The following is a 14,975-nucleotide window of genomic DNA, read 5'->3' as shown; positions in this document are numbered from 1 at the left end:
AAAGGATCCGAACCGATTGAAGTTTATGGATACCATGATTGTGGTAAGTTTTTCATTTATGTTTTTAGATGGAAGGCTGTATTCCATCTGTCTAACGTTAGCGAATATTGTGAGATTGATGAATAGGACAGTCACAACGTTGCTGGACTATCGACCTAGTTAGCCCCTTTCATGACTGCGATGCACGGCTACAGGGTTTGGGCGAGTGAATCCACACTCGTAGTATTATTATAACTCATTTATTGTGTAACGCTAGCCCCTTAAAACGTACCACAGTCATGGTATCCATAAACTTCAATCGGTTCGGATCCTTTGAATGAAATGAAAATGTAAACAAACAATGGCCTCACGTTATAAAGTAGCACTGGTGACGTGAAATCACTGAGCCCAGAGAGGAGTGGTTCGGCAAAAAATTGTTCAGAGTATATTTGCTTAGAAAACGTAAATGTCAAATTCAATAATTTTTTATTTCTCCACGTGGTAAATACACAGGTCACAACATGTTTACAGGAACGTTTTGGAGTTGTATTTGGAGTGTATTTTGTGACTGTAGGGGACTGTAGGGAACTTCAGGGTAAAGGTCTGACCCACTTCCAGTGATGAAGCTAAGCTACGCTAACGGTGCGGGCCTTCCCTAAGCCTAATGCATGCAGAGAGACAAAAAAGGTATGTATCTTCTTGTCTAACTCCAGGGAAGATGTTAAATAAGCTAATTTCCCAAAATGTTGGAGTTTTCCTTTAACCCGGTGTATCCGATCAAAACTAGAATATCTCATTATGCTCCTCTTTACCCAGCTCGTCCTTGTGCGATAAATCGCTCAGCTCAACTTTCTCTCCGACTCAAACGGTAAGTTTCTGTTTGATACAGTTGCAAAATGTACTCAGAAACAACCAACTGCTCTAAATCATGTGTTTTCGGCCAATGACTTCATTTAATTCTTTACCAAGAAAATGTATCTCATAAGAGACGAAATTGATGGCTTGCTCACCAATCAGAGTCCCTCCCAACCTCCGATGGGCCTTCCCTCTGCTATGCAATCCTGCCATACACTATCCTGCCTTGAAAACGTCTCACTTAGTGTGTTCTCAAAATTGGTTGGTGCAGCTAAACCCTCAACCTGCTCGCCTGACCCCCTTCCAGCAACTCTCATTAAAGAACTTCTCCCAACTTTAGGTTCCACCCTACTTAACATCTTCAAGACTGGTGTGGTGCCCATGGCCTTTAAATCAGCCGTTATTAAACCGCTACTTAAAAAACCGAACTTTGACCTCCTAATTTTGAAAAAATACAGACCTATCTCCAATTTAAGCCAAATGATTCCTCCCAATTACAAAATCTCGAGGCTTGCCTGCTTGCCATTAAAAACTGGATGTCGCAAAATGTTCTGCTCCTTAACGCAGATAAAACTGAGATGCTAGTCGAGAGGCCTGTTTGAGGACATCTCCCGCAAATGTTATACTTGTCATGTCTCTCAGAGCTCCACCATAAAAAATGTATTCCTCCCTCTCATTTAATCCACATATAAAAAATTTCACCAAAATTGCCTTCTTCCATCTCCGTAATATTTAAAAAATGCACCCTATTTTTACTTTGGCCGACGCTGAAACCCTAATTCATGCATTTGTCTCATCACGTCTAAATTACTGTAATGTGCTTTTTTCAGGCCTACCTAACTCAAGCATAAAAAATCTTCAACTCATGCAAAATGCGGCTACACGGATGCTAACTATAACTAGAAGAGTTGATCATATCACTACAATTCTGTCCTCCCTACACTGGCTTCCCATCCAGGCCAGATCTGACTTTAAAGGGGAACTATCTTATAAAGTGCCTTTTCCAGTGTTTAGCATTGTTTTCTAGCAATGTGGGGTTGTATCAACACTATCTATGTCGCAAATAAAAAAAAATTGCGCATTCCTCCAGTTCAGATGAGACAAGGTCCTCCCCCACTGAACCAAGCCATTCTGATTTGACTGGTTCGCTGACGTGAATTAGGCACTGATCTGCATATCTCAGCCCCAATCAACAATTCGCTCAACAACGGCGAGTGAAAATAATGCAAAAGCGGTTTCTCTGTCACTGACACTTCCTCAAACAGGTTGACGTGACGCGAGTGCTGATAGAGAGAGAGCGAGAATGAGAATGAGCGTGTGAGAGAGAGATAGAGAGAGGGAGAGACAGACAGATAGAGAGAGGGAGAGAGAGGCTCTCATACGGTGCAACTCGAGTTGTCTTGGAGCATTTACACACACTCCCGACTGCGTGTGTGTGTGGGGAAACACACGAGCGCTCTCTGAGCATCTCTCCTCTCTCTCTCTCTCTCCCTCTCTCTATCTGTCTCTCCCTCTCTCTCTCTCTCTCTCTCTCTCTCTCTCTCTCTCTCTCTCTATCAGCACTCGCATCACGTCAACCTGTTGCAAAATATCATAGCGCACACGCACACTCCCATGCGTATTACGATCCGTGCAATAATATTCACAGGGGTATATATTGTCATTTGAAACAAGTTACCAATGCATTGTCCTGTGGGATTATGCCCCCCCCCCCCCGCGGCGAAATTAATTAGTCTCCCTCTCTATCTCTCTCTGTCTGCCAGTGCAGACTGTGGGTGACTGTCATACAGCGCATTGCAAGTATGGGCGGAGCCCAGCCAAAAACAGTTTGGAATCTGGAAGTGCAGAAAATGCTGCTCTAGAGGACTTGATTAGAAATACAAAACAATGAATTTTTTTTGTAAAAAAAACTTACAGATGTGTTCCATAGACTCACACAAAATTGCCCAAATAGTGAAAGAAATAGTAAGATAGTTCCCCTTTAAAGTGCTGCTCCTCACTTACAAAATTCTAAATGGGCTTGCACCGCTCTATCTATCCAATCTCATTATACGATACTCACATGCTCATGCTCTTCATTCACAAAATGCGGGGCTCCTATCGATTCCTAGGGTAAAAAAGAAATCCGCTGGCCACAGAGCCTTTGCCTACCGTGTTCCCTACCTGTGAAATAAATTACCCGCTGTCGTCTGCTCTGTCAACGTTTTAAAATCTTTGCTTAAGACCCATCTTTTCTCTCTCTCTTTCACCCTACCCTGATCTCACCTGGTCGAGGATAGACCCTTAGTTTAATCTGGTTAGTTCAGTTAGGATGTCTGTTTATTTTCTATTGGGAGATTTTCTAACCCCTGTCCCTGTCTCTCTGAGTGGATGTATCGAGTGTCGATATACAGATTGCAGTGACTGTTCTACCTCATACTGGATCTGAGCACGACTGGCCCCATGGATCTGCTTCCTGCTGTCTTCAGTCTGACCTACAACATCTAACCATGCCCGCTCTACTTCAACCTGTTCTGAGTGGTTCTCCTGCCCCCCGGGGCAAATGGCCCTGAGCTATCTTTTTTTCATTTTTTTTCTTCTTCACTTTTTCTTCTCTTTTTCTATTTTTCTCCCATCCCAATTTCACTGTGCCAATTCTCCCCTCCCCTGTCTTGAACGTTGCTCGCATATGCCCCCCACTGGCCGGTTGTAGGGAGGATAGAAGCCTTGCATCACGTGTCCCCTCCGATACACGAGGAGGCAGCCTGTCACATCTTTTCACCTGCCAGCATTGGCGAGGTGTAACGTGTGGGAGGCTCACACTACCCCCGCCATTTCCTGTCTCTGCTGTGCAGGTGTCCCCAACCGACCTGTAGGAGTCGCTGTCCACAACGTCCAGATTACCACCCATCGACTTCCACTCGCTAACTCTGCCAATTGAGTTAGTATGACGGCTGGGTCGAACCCGGTGTCTCTTGCGTTGGTGACGAGCGCAATGTCCGCTGCGCCACCCAGCCCTGAGCCATCTTCTTGTATTTCATCCTGTATACCAGCGCTTGTAGTCCTATGCCTCTTTGTTTTTAGTTCTATTTATTACTTAAATTTGATAATGTTCTTATATACTTTGATTCTATTGCTACCATGTATGTATGTATATGTTTCATTACATGTGTATATACATACCAATTATTCGCCTGTTCTACTCTCCATCCATCCATCATCCATAGCAACACTATATTAACACCGACATCCTGTTGGGGGATCCCCTTTGAACATCCCATCTGAGGTTTGTCGGTTTGGTGCTTTTTTAGTGAGCCGTTCCATATATGGAGTGTTGCATAATATGGATTTTATGGTGGTTTTTGTCCTGGATCTATTGTGATGTTCTTGACTTGTAAAGCCCATGGGGTAAATTCCATGTGATCTTGGGCAATACAAATGCATTTGATTTTATTTGATTTGTGTTGTTCACCTGCTGAGAACCCCTGATGTTAATGTATCTGTCGTCTGAATGTATCTCAGAATAGGATCATCCTGTTGCTGTCTCAACTGAGTCTCAGTGACATCAAGTTCCAGTCCTGTATCTGGAAGTATTGGTACAGTGCCCTGTTGTAGAGCTGCTATTGGTTTATGTTTTTTTTATTTATTGGGATGTAATTTGTTGATTATGTTTGTGTGTTTTTTACTCTGTGGACCCTGTGTCTGTTAATAAAGGTGATATGATATATGATATGTAGATAGGTTAGTAGACACTGTGTTGTGTTGTTACCTGTAGTGTAGCTAGTTTGGTTTGCAGTATGGTGCTCTGCTCCTGACTTCCCTTTCCTTTTTGCTTCTTCTTCTTGTCTCCAGACGTCTTACTGCTCACTGTAGAAGAAATAGGAAACATTCAAATCTAAAACAGACTTCAAATCAGTTCAAGTAAGAGATAAATACCCTTCACATCGGAGAAATCTATGGTGGTGTTTATTTTATTTGTTTTGCATTAGAAAGTGAGTGAGTATTAAAGGTGACACTTCACCAAAAAAGAATGCTGATTTATTTTGCACATAATCTCATACACATCCAAAAACACATTAATTTAGTTTGAAAGTTATTGAGAATCAATTAGTTTGAATATGTGTTAATTACAACTCAATTAAATGGTAAGGTAGCAGTCCCTATGAGACAAGGTATTGCTATTGTTTTATCTACATCATTTCATGGTGCTGTAATTACTGTAACACAACACAAGGATTAAATGTCCCTGATGACATCACTGGTGGCCATATTCAAACTAATTTACTCTCAATAACTGTCAAACTAATGTGTGCAAAACTTTTTTGAGTTTTCTGATGTGTGTGTGAGATTATGTGCAAAATAAATCAGCATTGTTTTTTGGTGAAGTGCCCATTTAAAGCCTTCTTTTACCAAGCACACAATAAAACATGCACAGGTATGAAATATAATTGTACATAACGTATCGTCCAAGACTGATCGCACATTAACCTGAGCCATTGTGTAACAAAAACATACATTTGATTTTTGCGGAATGGCGTTACATGGTGAGCAGTGAAAGAGCTGTTTCTATTCTTACCCAGAGACTCTACTCCCTCACTCAGCAAGCTTTGGATTGGAGACACTGCAATATACAACGCAAGTACGTGTATGTAAGGTGTAAAAGAGATTTATATTAGGGATGCACTGATATTATCGTAATGATAGTATAAGTACTAGTATCTCAGTATCTACAATAATATATAAGCTAAGTACTAAGAAAAAGTATTGGCCACTAGAAACTTTCAATAAAACTTGTCCATCAGGTTTACTGTAACTGAACAGTATAGACATAAACCATTATTTTACTGAGCAGTATATTCATAAACCATTCTGTTACTGAACAGTGTGGACATAAATCATTATTGTACTGAACAATATGGACATAAACCATTATTTTAATTAACAGTATGGGCATAAACCATTATTTTGGGGTAATTGAACCAAGATGATCAAGATGTTACACTTTTCTCTCAGTTAAAGAGATGTAATCATCTTCTATGTGTCAAGAATCAATAAAGAACAAATGTGTTGTGTTTTGATTTCTGACAAATGTCTATATTCCTGCCTAATATGCTAAACCAGTAGTTGTTATCATTGAATCCCTGTTTCAAATGTCCAGTCAGGTAAAAACAGAAGATGGAGGCTGCTCTCATGAGGCTGATGCAGAGTAGATTCATGCAGAATAGATTCATGCAGCACTGTGGGACAAAACTGACCTTCACTGGAACTAAAGACGTCTAACTTCCCAGGGCCCTTATTGAAGGAAGACAGACAAGGAGCATCCATTACAGAAACAACATCTTCAACCATAGAGACATAAGAGAGGTCTACATGTTGTAGTAGAGAGGTCTACATGTTGTAGTAGAGAGGTATACGACTTGTAGTAGAGTTAGAGAGGTCTACATGTTGTAGAGAGGTCTACATGTTGTAGATAGTTTAGTTTATTCGGATCCCCATTAGCCATTGCCACAGGCATAGGCTACTATTACTGGGGTCCACACAAATCAATACAATACAATAAAATCAATACAATACAATCAATACAATAAAACAATACAATACACCTCAATAACACATACAAATATTATATAATAAAATATCTAAGTACACCAATCACACATACTGTACCCATCTACTCAATCGTGTTTCAAGGCATATATGTTCACTTAAAGTACAACAATACATCTCAATACAACATACAAATATATAAAAAATCTAAGTTCACCAATCACACATACCCATCTTCTCAATCACCCACTATGTTTACTTAACTGACAATACCATTCTTTCTTATATGATTTTTAAGGTGTTTTTTAAAATGTCTGTTTTTCTTCAACCCTAGTTAATGCAGGTGGTAAGGAATTCCATGCAGTCATGGCTCTATACATCACAGTCCTTTTCATTGCATTTGTTCTTGGCATCTTTACAGTACATCTTTCCATTGACACATGCCTGGTGGGTAAACTGTGTCTGTTGATTGTGAATTGCATCTCGTTATATAGACAAGCAGGTTTTTTGTTCTTATATATATTTCTAAAAAACATTATGATATTTACATTTAGTCTTTGTTCTACCATTAACCACGACAGTTTTTCATGCATACTTACTATGTTTGACCTTGTCCTACAATTCAGAGCAAGGCGCGCTGCTTTGTTCTGTGTCATTTGTAGTTTTCCCAGTTTTTCTCTTCCAGCACTTCCCCAGATCACTGGACAGTAATCCAGATGTGAAAGGATCAGAGCCTGGATAACATGGATCACTGACTCTGGTGTTAGGAATTCTGCACATCTTCTAATTAACGCCAGCCCTCTCCCCATTTTTTTTGTTATGTTATTTATACGCGTTGACCAGCTCAGATGACTGTCCAATATTATACCTAGTAGCTTTGCTTCTTCTACCTGTTCAATTTCAGTTCCCCCCATCATTATCTTTAATTTTGGATTAGCAATTAGCATATGGTGAGAACCCATTCAAATACACTTTGTTTTTGCTATGTTTAAAACTTTTCTATTCGTTCTAATCCACTCTTCTACTTTTTGTAGCTCTGTATTTAGTGCCACACCCAGATCTTCCACAGCTTCAGATAGGCTACCGTTAAAAAATACTCTCTGGTTTCTACTGTGTAAGTAGCTAGTTATCCATGAAACTGACGATGAAGCGAAGCCATAGGCTTTAAGTTTCTCTAGTAGTATGTCAAACTCATGATCCATGACATCATATGCTGCACTGACGATAACATCACTGATCCTGCTAATTTATTTCTATCAATATCCATTAGACAATCATCTACTAGCTGTGTCAACGCTGTCGCTGTTGAGTAACCATCCCTATAGGCATGCTGAAAAACAGTATTCAATTCATTGTCATTGAAGTAACTCTGGATTTGTGTAAACACTATTTTCTCCATTATCTTCGCTAACACTGGCAAAATGCTCACAGGGCGACTGTTTGCACCTGACAGGTTGACTTTTGCATTTTTCTGTAACGGAATGATTTTAGCCTCCTTCCAGACTTTTGGACATATACCATATTTGATGCTTTGATTTATAATATGCGTGACCGTACCTGCTACATGCTTTGCTGAAACCTTCAGTAGTCTACCACCATGTTATCCAGGCCTGCTGGTTTTTCCTTTTTTTATATCTGACAACATTTCCTCCACCATTCTAGTGTCAACAGAACATAGGCTAAATGAGCTTTTTTTTTTTTATCTTTCATAATCCTTTCTAATATGTTATCATTATATTTTACATTACCCATACACATATTATTCCTTATCAACCTTAGACAAGAAGAAGTCATTGAAATACCGAGCTGTATCAACAGGCTTTGTTATAAATGCCCTGTGGTGGCCGCTTGTCGCTCCCCAATGAATCGACAAGCGTCACGATGCACCCACTTAGATATTTCCTATACTCAGCAATCAAAGTTGTGGATGTTGAATGAGTTGAATGTCCAAGTTGCAGCCGATGTAGTTTGCAGGGTTTTATTGTCCAAAGGAAAGATGTATGATGATGTTGAACAGAACAGTTGTCAATTGTTTGTTACAGATAAGCAGTTCCAACAGTGAAAGCAGTGAAAGCATTTTTGAGAGTAAATCCTCGGCAGGTGCACACGATTCCATTGATTAGCTAGGCTATTTATAGAAGAGTGGCTATAATGGAGGCGGAGAGCCCTCTAGTGTTCAAACATAAATAAGACACTATCCTAAGCACAATAATAATAATATTAATAAACAAAACACTCATATGGCCTTTACATGCCCCATCAACCCCAATAAAGATAGGTACATTGTTATACCCCCTCCCTAGGACAGTGTTAAATGTTTTCCATAACTGTTTACTGTAATTTTTCACTTAATTTATCTTTTTCTTTCTATTCCACTTTGTGACACAATTTCTCAGCTTGCGGTAGTTCTGCCAATCAACCAGACATCCAGACTTGCATGCTTTACTTTTTGCTGCATTTCTTTCTGCCATACAATCTTTTAATTCTTCATCTAACCAGGGTTAGGTAGAGAGGTCTACATGTAGTAGTAGAGAGGTCTACATGTTGTAGTAGAGAGGTCTACATGTTGTAGTAGAGAGGTCTACATGTAGTAGTGTAAAGGCCGAATGAGTGTTTTTGTTATTGATTATTATTATTATTATTATTACTATTATTATTATCATTATTATTATTATTATTATTATTATTATTATTACCAATAGAAGGTTACGATTTATGGGAATGTTATGATTTATCTGTATAGCAATTGAATGTTCTCAGTTATATTGTGGTGGTTCACGTGACAGGTGAATTGCCACGGCACAGCTGATGGCATAAATGGGTGATAGGAATCAGCTGTGGGTTGGTAGCCGACGGGGAAAGCATATAATTTTCTTACCGCTTCGGGAACGTTTTAGATTAGTCTTATTTAGGAAACACTTTAAGCAATTAGACCAGGTTATAGGACGCTTAGGATCGCTTTGATCACCTCTCCCATGTAACCTACCTTTTCTAATTAAATCAGATCACCACATCGGTGTCTGATAACGGAGCTTAATGTGTGGAAGACTATTATTTGGACGTTGAGCGCGTATGGATTCACTCCCCGTCTATACCAGGAAGCGGACACAGGCATGTTGCCGCTACATTAAGTAAGAAAATTGCTTTTATTGAAGCCAGGCGAGCTTCAATAAAGTGAAAGAGGACTCGCGCAGATATTGATGCGACCCAAGGCAGAGGCGCGCGTCAATAAGGACAACTGACGAGGAGGACTCGCAAGAGGACTGACAAGGATCCAGCATTGTTGAGAGAGACAATCACCGATCATCGATCAGCAGGAAGGAATCGATCAACCACCACCACACAGTGAATGATCACAGCCCGAGGACATCGCTGCCTGTGATCAGCAGGAAAGATCGATCAACGAAAGCATCACAGCCAAGAGGGGAGGACCCTCCCTCCCGGCTCGAGGACATCAAATGGAACGTGCGTGAGTAGAATGTATGAATGGAATAGACACTACTGCGTACGTGGCGCGCGCAAACGGCGCTGTGGAATATAAGATAATTATAAAGCTGTTTTAAGAACTGGTGGATAAATATAGACAAGATGTCAGATATTGAAACGGATAACATGGATTTGACACAAGCGGATATTGAGCTGAAACAATTAATGGCATCACGTAAAGCCAGGCTTGCAGCATGCACCCGCAAGAAAAATTTGATTATTCTGATGATGAAATCAAATGATGAACAAGGAGTAAGAACGGACATGGCATTGTTCAATAAGACACTCAGTGCTTTTAAGATAGCAATTGAGTCTGTACAGCCGTATTTACAGGATGACGATGATGATGAAACACAACGGTATAAACCAAGAATAGATGAATTCAATGCATTTATTAATGTGATGGAAAAATGGTTGATGGAAGGGAATAAGGAAAGGCAAACTCCAGCCCAAAGTCCAACTGGGTCTGGGATCCAAGAGTCTCCAGTAGAGACTCAAGATAAGCTGGAAAAGGACCTTCAGGCTACAATAGGCCCAGAGGATAGCATTTCCAGGGCCCCATCAAAATCATCCAAATCATCCAAATCATCCAGATCATCAAAATCATCAGGTGGAAGCCATGCATCCAGGTTATCTGCCTCCCGTCTAAGGGCTAACACTGAGAGGGCCATCATCCAGGCAAAAGCTGCTGCACTTTCAGCCAGACAAGCCATGAGCCTAAAGGAAGCTGAACTAGAGGCTGAATTAAATCTAAAAAAGGCTAAAGTACAAGCTGAATTAAGTCTGCAGGAGGCTAAAGCCAGGGCTAAATTAAAGGCTGAGAAGGATAAACTTGACTTTGACACAGACATGGCTGTATCAGCGGCCAAACTCAAGATACTGGATGATTATGAGACATCATCACAAACCAACTCATCTAGAACCATGAGGTATCCATCACAAATTAACCAGCCACCCTCTCAAGAGGACGGATATGTGTACAAGATGCAACCTAGAGATGGTATGAATGAATATGTTGACCGAGCACATGCTCTAGACACCTCAGAAGGACTACCGATAATACAATCACCGGTAGAATATGCATCCATAAATACTGTTCCAAAAAACCCTGTGCAAAGACAGCTCTTGGACCAGTATGCATGGGCGCACACACCACAACAACAACAGCAACAACAACAACATCAGCAACAGCAGCAGCAGCAACAGCAACAACAACAACAACAACAACAGCAACAACCACAACAGCATCAACAGCAACAGCAACAGCAACAGCAGCAGCAGCAACAACAACAACAACAACAGCAACAACAACAACAACAACAACATCAACAACAACAACAACAGCAACAACAACAACAGCAACAACAACATCAACAACAACAACAGCAACAACAACAGCAACAACCACAACAGCATCAGCAACAGCAACAACCACAACAGCATCAACAACAGCAACAACAACAACAACAGCAACAACAGCAACAACAACAACAACAACAACAACAACAACAACAACAACAACAACAACAACAACAACAACAACAACAACAACAGAGGCCTCCACAAGTAGTGAGACCCAAACAGCCATATGTACAGCCACTACCACCTGTACAGTATCGACCACTACCATATGTGCTACCTCAGCCACAACCTTGGCAACAACCACATGCACCATATCAGCATCAGAACCCTGTGCAGCTTCAGCTACAACCATCTGGAGCTACTGCAGGACAACAGGGTCAAACCCAAACAGACCAGGTTCTATCAAATGTCATGGCAAGGCAGAACGACATTGCAGATATACTTGTCACACAGCAGAATCTGGCGCTACTCCCAACCAGGGAGATTCCCATGTTTAACGGAGATCCTATGAACCTTAGGTCATTCATGCGAGCCTTCGAGTACGGCATAGAAAATAGAACCACCAGCGAGCAAGATAGACTCTACTTTTTGGAACAATACACCACAGGGCAACCTAAAGATCTTGTGAGGAGCTGCCTACACATGCATCCACAGGATGGATATGTGGAAGCCAAAAGACTACTTAAAGAGAATTTCGGTGATGAAATAAGAATAACAAATGCTTATATAAAGAAGGCCTTGGACTGGTCCAGCATCAAACCGGAGGATAGTCAAGCTTTGCGCGCCTACGCCCTCTACCTGAGAGGATGCAGTAATGCAATGCAGGAGCTCCACTATATGGATGAGCTGGACAATCCATCTAACCTACGACTGATCTTATCCAAGATACCCTTTAGGATCAGAGAAAGGTGGAGGTCAACAGCCTACGACATCCAGGAGCGCACTGGGCAAAGAGCCAAATTCAAGGACCTTGTGGCTTATCTGGAAAAACAAGCCAAAATGGCCTCCGACCCATTGTTCGGTAGTATTCAGGACTATGGTACTGACAGAGCTGCCCCAAGGTACCTCAAGACGGCAGCCTCTGGATGGCAAGCACGAGCAGGAGCATCAGCCGCACCGGTTAAAGAGAGAAAGGAGAGAAGCAGCTTTGCCACGACAGTGACACCGGCCACAAACATACCGTCAACCGTCGGTAATGTAGGATGCAAGGCAGATGGCTCTGTGGCTTTTAGAACTCCTTGCTTGTACTGTGCAGGCGATCACTCACTTGAAGCCTGCAGGATGATAAGAGCTCAGAAACATCTGAACAAAATAGAGTTCTTAAAAATGAAAGGACTTTGTTTTGGTTGTCTCACCAAGGGACATCTCAGTAGGCACTGTAGCCAGCGGATGAGGTGTCAGCATTGCCAGAAAGAACACCTGACTCTGCTACACATAGAAACAAATGACCAAGAAGGACCAGACGATCAAAAGGGAACAGTCAGGTCTACGACATGGAAGGTGAAAACACCTCAACAGGTGAGGACACCAACCGTGACCAAGAAAACTGTGGGTAGTGCTCTGGTGAGGCTGGGTGAAGATAATGGGGCCGGTAAGGACTGTGCCTTAGCCATCGTGCCAGTTAAGGTGAAACAAGCTGACGGAAGTAGGTATGTAACTACATATGCCTTCTTGGACCATGGCAGCTCGGCATCCTTTTGCACAGAGAGCCTCATGAGGAAGCTGAATGCTAAGGGCCGGAAAACCTCAATTCTCCTTACAACCATGGCACAAGAGAAACCAGTCCCGGCATATGAGATATCAGGCCTGGAGGTAGGCAACATCGATGACGACACATTTCTTGCACTGCCTACAATTTACACTCAACCAGCAATCCCTGTGTCAAAAGAAAACATCCTTACTCAAGAGGAATTGAAAAGATGGCCCTACCTGAAGGATGTTCACACCACTCAGATTGATGCAGAGGTGGAACTTCTGATTGGAGTCAATACCCCAAGAGCCATGGAACCTTGGCAGGTCATAAACAGTCAGGATGACGGGCCATATGCGGTGAGGACACTCTTGGGATGGGCGGTTTGTGGTCCACTTAACATCAACGTGGTGGATGAGATGGGAAGACCCAAAGCCACAGCAAACAGAATATCAATCGCGAAACTGGAGGACCTGCTTGTGGAACAATACAATCAGGACTTTTCTGAAAAGCACCATGATGAGCAGAATGAGCCATCGGTAGAGGACAAAAAGTTCATAAAGATCGCCACCAGTTCAATAACCTTAAAAGATGGTCATTATCACTTGCCACTCCCCTTTCAAAAGGGAGATGTGATGATGCCCAACAACAGACAGGTGGCGACACAACGAGCCATGGGCCTGCAAAATAAGCTCAGGAAGAATGAGGAGTACCATGCAGAGTACAAAGGCTTCATGGAAGAATGGACTACGCAGAGAAGGTACCTCTTCAAGAGCTAAGCAAAAAAGATGGCCATGTCTGGTACATACCCCATCACGGGGTGTATCACAAAAGAAAGAACAAATTACGAGTGGTGTTTGATTGCACATCATCATTCCAAGGCACATCACTCAATGATGAACTGCTTCAGGGTCCAGACCTGACAAACACACTAATAGGAGTGTTGTTAAGATTCCGTCAAGACCAAGTAGCCTTCATGGCAGACATACAAGGAATGTTCCATCAGGTCAGAGTCCATCCAGATCACATTGACTTTCTCCGATTCTTATGGTGGCCAGATGGCGATATCACCCGGCCGCTGGAAGAGTACAGGATGAAGGTATACCTGTTCGGTGCCGTATCTTCACCTAGTTGTTCCAACTTTGCTCTGAGACAGACAGCGGAGGATAACAGTGATCATTATGGCCAAGAAGTCACCGATACCATCAGGTCTAACTTTTACGTTGATGACTGCCTGAAGTCGGTGGAGACAGTGAGCCAAGCCGTCAAGTTGACAGAAGGACTCAGAGAAGCATGTGCAAGAGGTGGATTCAGACTCACCAAATGGGTGAGCAACAGTAAAGAGGTGCTGGCTAGCCTCCCTGAAGAGGACAAGGCCAAGCAGAACGTTGAGTTGGATCTTGATTGGGAGAAACCACTCACTGAACGAGCTCTAGGCATCCAATGGAACCTTGAAAGTGACACATTCAATTTCCGAGTTACCATCAGGAATCGACCCCTAACCAGGAGAGGCATTCTTTCCATCGTATGTTCCATGTATGACCCACTTGGTTTCCTAGCTCCTTATGTGCTCACGGCAAAAATGATTCTTCAAGAGCTCTGCAGGAACAAGTGCGGATGGGATACAGATATCCCGGAGCCACTGGCAAAACGGTGGCAAGAGTGGTTTTCAGACCTGGACAAGCTGTCAGAGCTCAGGATAAACAGGTGCATGAAACCCGCCGGTTTTGGGAAACTGGAAGCTGTTCAACTCCACCACTTCTGCGATGCAAGCGAATCAGGATACGGCACAGTGAGTTACGCAAGGTACACAAATGACCAGGGCGAGATACACACGGCATTTGTGATGGGAAAAGCAAGGGTAGCCCCTCTGAAACAAGTAACAATCCCTCGGATGGAACTTGCCGCAGCTACTCTGGCTTCCCGTATGGACAGAATGCTCAGAAAAGAGCTACACCTGACACTGAAAGAGTCGATACTATGGACAGACAGTCAGACAGTCCTAAAATATGTCTACAATGAGAAAAGACGATTTCGGACATTTGTGGCCAATCGCCTCGCCATTATTCAGGACCTC

General features: G+C 42.3%; 1 protein-coding gene across 1 annotated transcript in view; it reads right to left on the bottom strand.

Moving 5' to 3' along the window:
- fer1l6 (fer-1 like family member 6) overlaps nt 1-14,975 on the bottom strand; it is a 270,095-nt gene that overhangs the window by 81,041 nt on the left and 174,079 nt on the right. The window contains 3 exon segments of the mRNA XM_084314053.1: nt 4,583-4,680; nt 5,390-5,434; nt 6,069-6,105. Coding sequence (XP_084170179.1) covers nt 4,583-4,680; nt 5,390-5,434; nt 6,069-6,105 — 180 coding nt within the window.

The sequence above is a fragment of the Notolepis coatsorum genome (genome assembly GCF_963971535.1).
Source record: "Notolepis coatsorum genome assembly, chromosome: 5".
In the NCBI taxonomy this organism is placed as follows: Eukaryota; Metazoa; Chordata; class Actinopteri; order Aulopiformes; family Paralepididae; genus Notolepis; species Notolepis coatsorum.
Note: the sequence above shows the minus strand (reverse complement) of the source record. Positions and strands in the feature narration are given on the sequence as shown.